Below are 1,971 nucleotides of genomic sequence, written 5' to 3'. Positions count from 1 at the left end.
CAAACATCTAAAGCGTGTCGTTGAATAAATTGTAAACAAAAATATTTGTATATATACAGCAATGTTTATTTAAAAGAAAATAAATATGTAATTTTGTAAAATTAATTTTAATAACATACAACATTTTCATGAATTTGATTCATAAATTTAAAAATTTATTAATTTACGTATTATTTTAACATTGAATTTCAATTTTCAATACCAATTACACCTCTGATGAGACAGCATCAAGCTTCTCCTGTCAACTAATTTTCAGCAACTCAATCTTGAACAAGCTAAGCTGCAAAATATTTCAAATAAATGAATGTGGCTTATATTATTCTGATGTTTTTGTTTTCTTTAAGACATAATAGAAATATAAATAAAATAAATACGTGTGCAAATTTATATTTTAATGGGGTAAACTGCTTAACATTAAATTTGATGAAAAGTAACACAAACCAGATAGATAAATATTTATTGATCAAGTAAAATCACTTGTGTAAATAATTAAGTGTTTGTATATATTAAGTTATTTGTATCATTTTATTTATTAAAATAATAATTGATATTAGAAAAGAGGAAAAGTATTAGCATGGGACAATTTATTTTTTTTAATTTCAATTAAATTGACATTTGCGATTTTTAATCCACTAAATTTATTTATTATTATTTTAACAAACAATACTGAACTTCTTTCCGTAAATATGAAACTAAATTAAAATTAAACATTAATATATAATTGAAAACTTTGCTAAAAACACGTATGAAAGCTACAGTTGAATGTGCTATATTTTTAATATACCACATTAATATACTAAAAAATCGAAATATACTGAGGCCTTTATTTGGTATATTAAGATTACGTTCAAAATATATTAAATTGTGAAACGGCTCTCAGCCGATCTAGGTAAGACCCGACAGCAGTTCTTTTTTGAACGTGGGCGAGCAAAACGAACAAGGTCCGGTGAATTTTCAAATTAAATTTTACATTTATTATAAATCGGTAGCTGGCATCTCCAAGAGCACATTCGAAATTCGAGTTTAATGTATAATAAATGAGTTTATTTAAAATCTTATTCACCAGCCGTTAGAAGTTGTTTTCATCCAAATAACCCAAAATGAAATATTGACAACTGATCAAATACTTAACCTAATATTTGACCTCTTCTATAATCGCTGACGAACATCGAAATTTGACATCTGTGTTTATTTACGTATTTCGATGTGCTATAAAAGTGCGATAATCTTTGAGGAATTGCATCAGTGATCAATTGATAATACTTGAGTCAAGATGAGATCGAATCTCTTTGCTCTAAGCTGTGCTCTGTTGGCAATCCTCATTGCCAATCTTCCCGCTGGAGAGGCTGTATCCTGTTCAGTTGATCCAAGCCTTGTTGATTGTACTGACTGCTCACTGAGTGCAAATGCTGCCAATGTTGATTGCGTAGCTGCAGCGGATCCCTCATCCGATCCCTCATCCGATCCCGCAGCCACAGATGATGAAACTGATGTAACTCCAACTTCAACTGCCGCTTCCGCTGACGATAGTGACGATGCTACTACTGAGACAACAACTGCGAAGGACTGCGACTGTCGTCACCATGGACGCAGACGCGGTGATCGATGGGGACGTGGACGTGGACGCCGTGGCGGTCGTCGAGGCCGTGGAAGACGTGGTGGTCGTGGAGGTCCTGGTGGTTGGGGTCGCGGATGGGGCGGAAGGCGCGATGACCGTTGGGGTGGTTGGTAAAAATATTGTTATTGAGTGCCAACACTCAAGAAAATAAATTTACTGATGACAGCAATTAGATAACTGGGATATTGGTGTTTGATTTCTATTGAAAAGGATTCTGTGATTTCTAAGATAATTTTCGCAAAATACTAGAGTAAATCTAGATAGAAAAGAAGATTGCAAATTTGTGAACTTTTCTATCTTCAGAATATTTGTTTTTGATTTCCATAAATGAGGATTCTGTGGTTACTAAGATA

At 33.0% G+C, this 1,971-nt stretch overlaps 1 protein-coding gene across 1 annotated transcript; it reads left to right on the top strand.

Moving 5' to 3' along the window:
* The first annotated feature begins 1,273 nt into the window (after positions 1–1,273).
* Positions 1,274–1,732, top strand: LOC132785623 (ATP-dependent RNA helicase CshA-like). Its single transcript, XM_060791808.1, has one exon. It carries the CDS (start codon positions 1,274–1,276, stop codon positions 1,730–1,732), a length of 459 nt encoding a protein of 152 aa, XP_060647791.1.
* Positions 1,733–1,971: the final 239 nt, after the last annotated feature.

The sequence above is a fragment of the Drosophila nasuta genome, chromosome 2L (genome assembly GCF_023558535.2).
Source record: "Drosophila nasuta strain 15112-1781.00 chromosome 2L, ASM2355853v1, whole genome shotgun sequence".
In the NCBI taxonomy this organism is placed as follows: Eukaryota; Metazoa; Arthropoda; class Insecta; order Diptera; family Drosophilidae; genus Drosophila; species Drosophila nasuta.
The sequence above is the reverse complement of the archived record's forward strand: the minus strand, read 5'-3'. Positions and strand labels throughout refer to the sequence as shown.

Coding starts and splice junctions, on each gene's coding strand:
- LOC132785623 (XM_060791808.1), top strand. CDS start 1,274: ATGAGATCGAATCTCTTTGCTCTAAGCTGTGCTCTGTTGGCAATCCTC.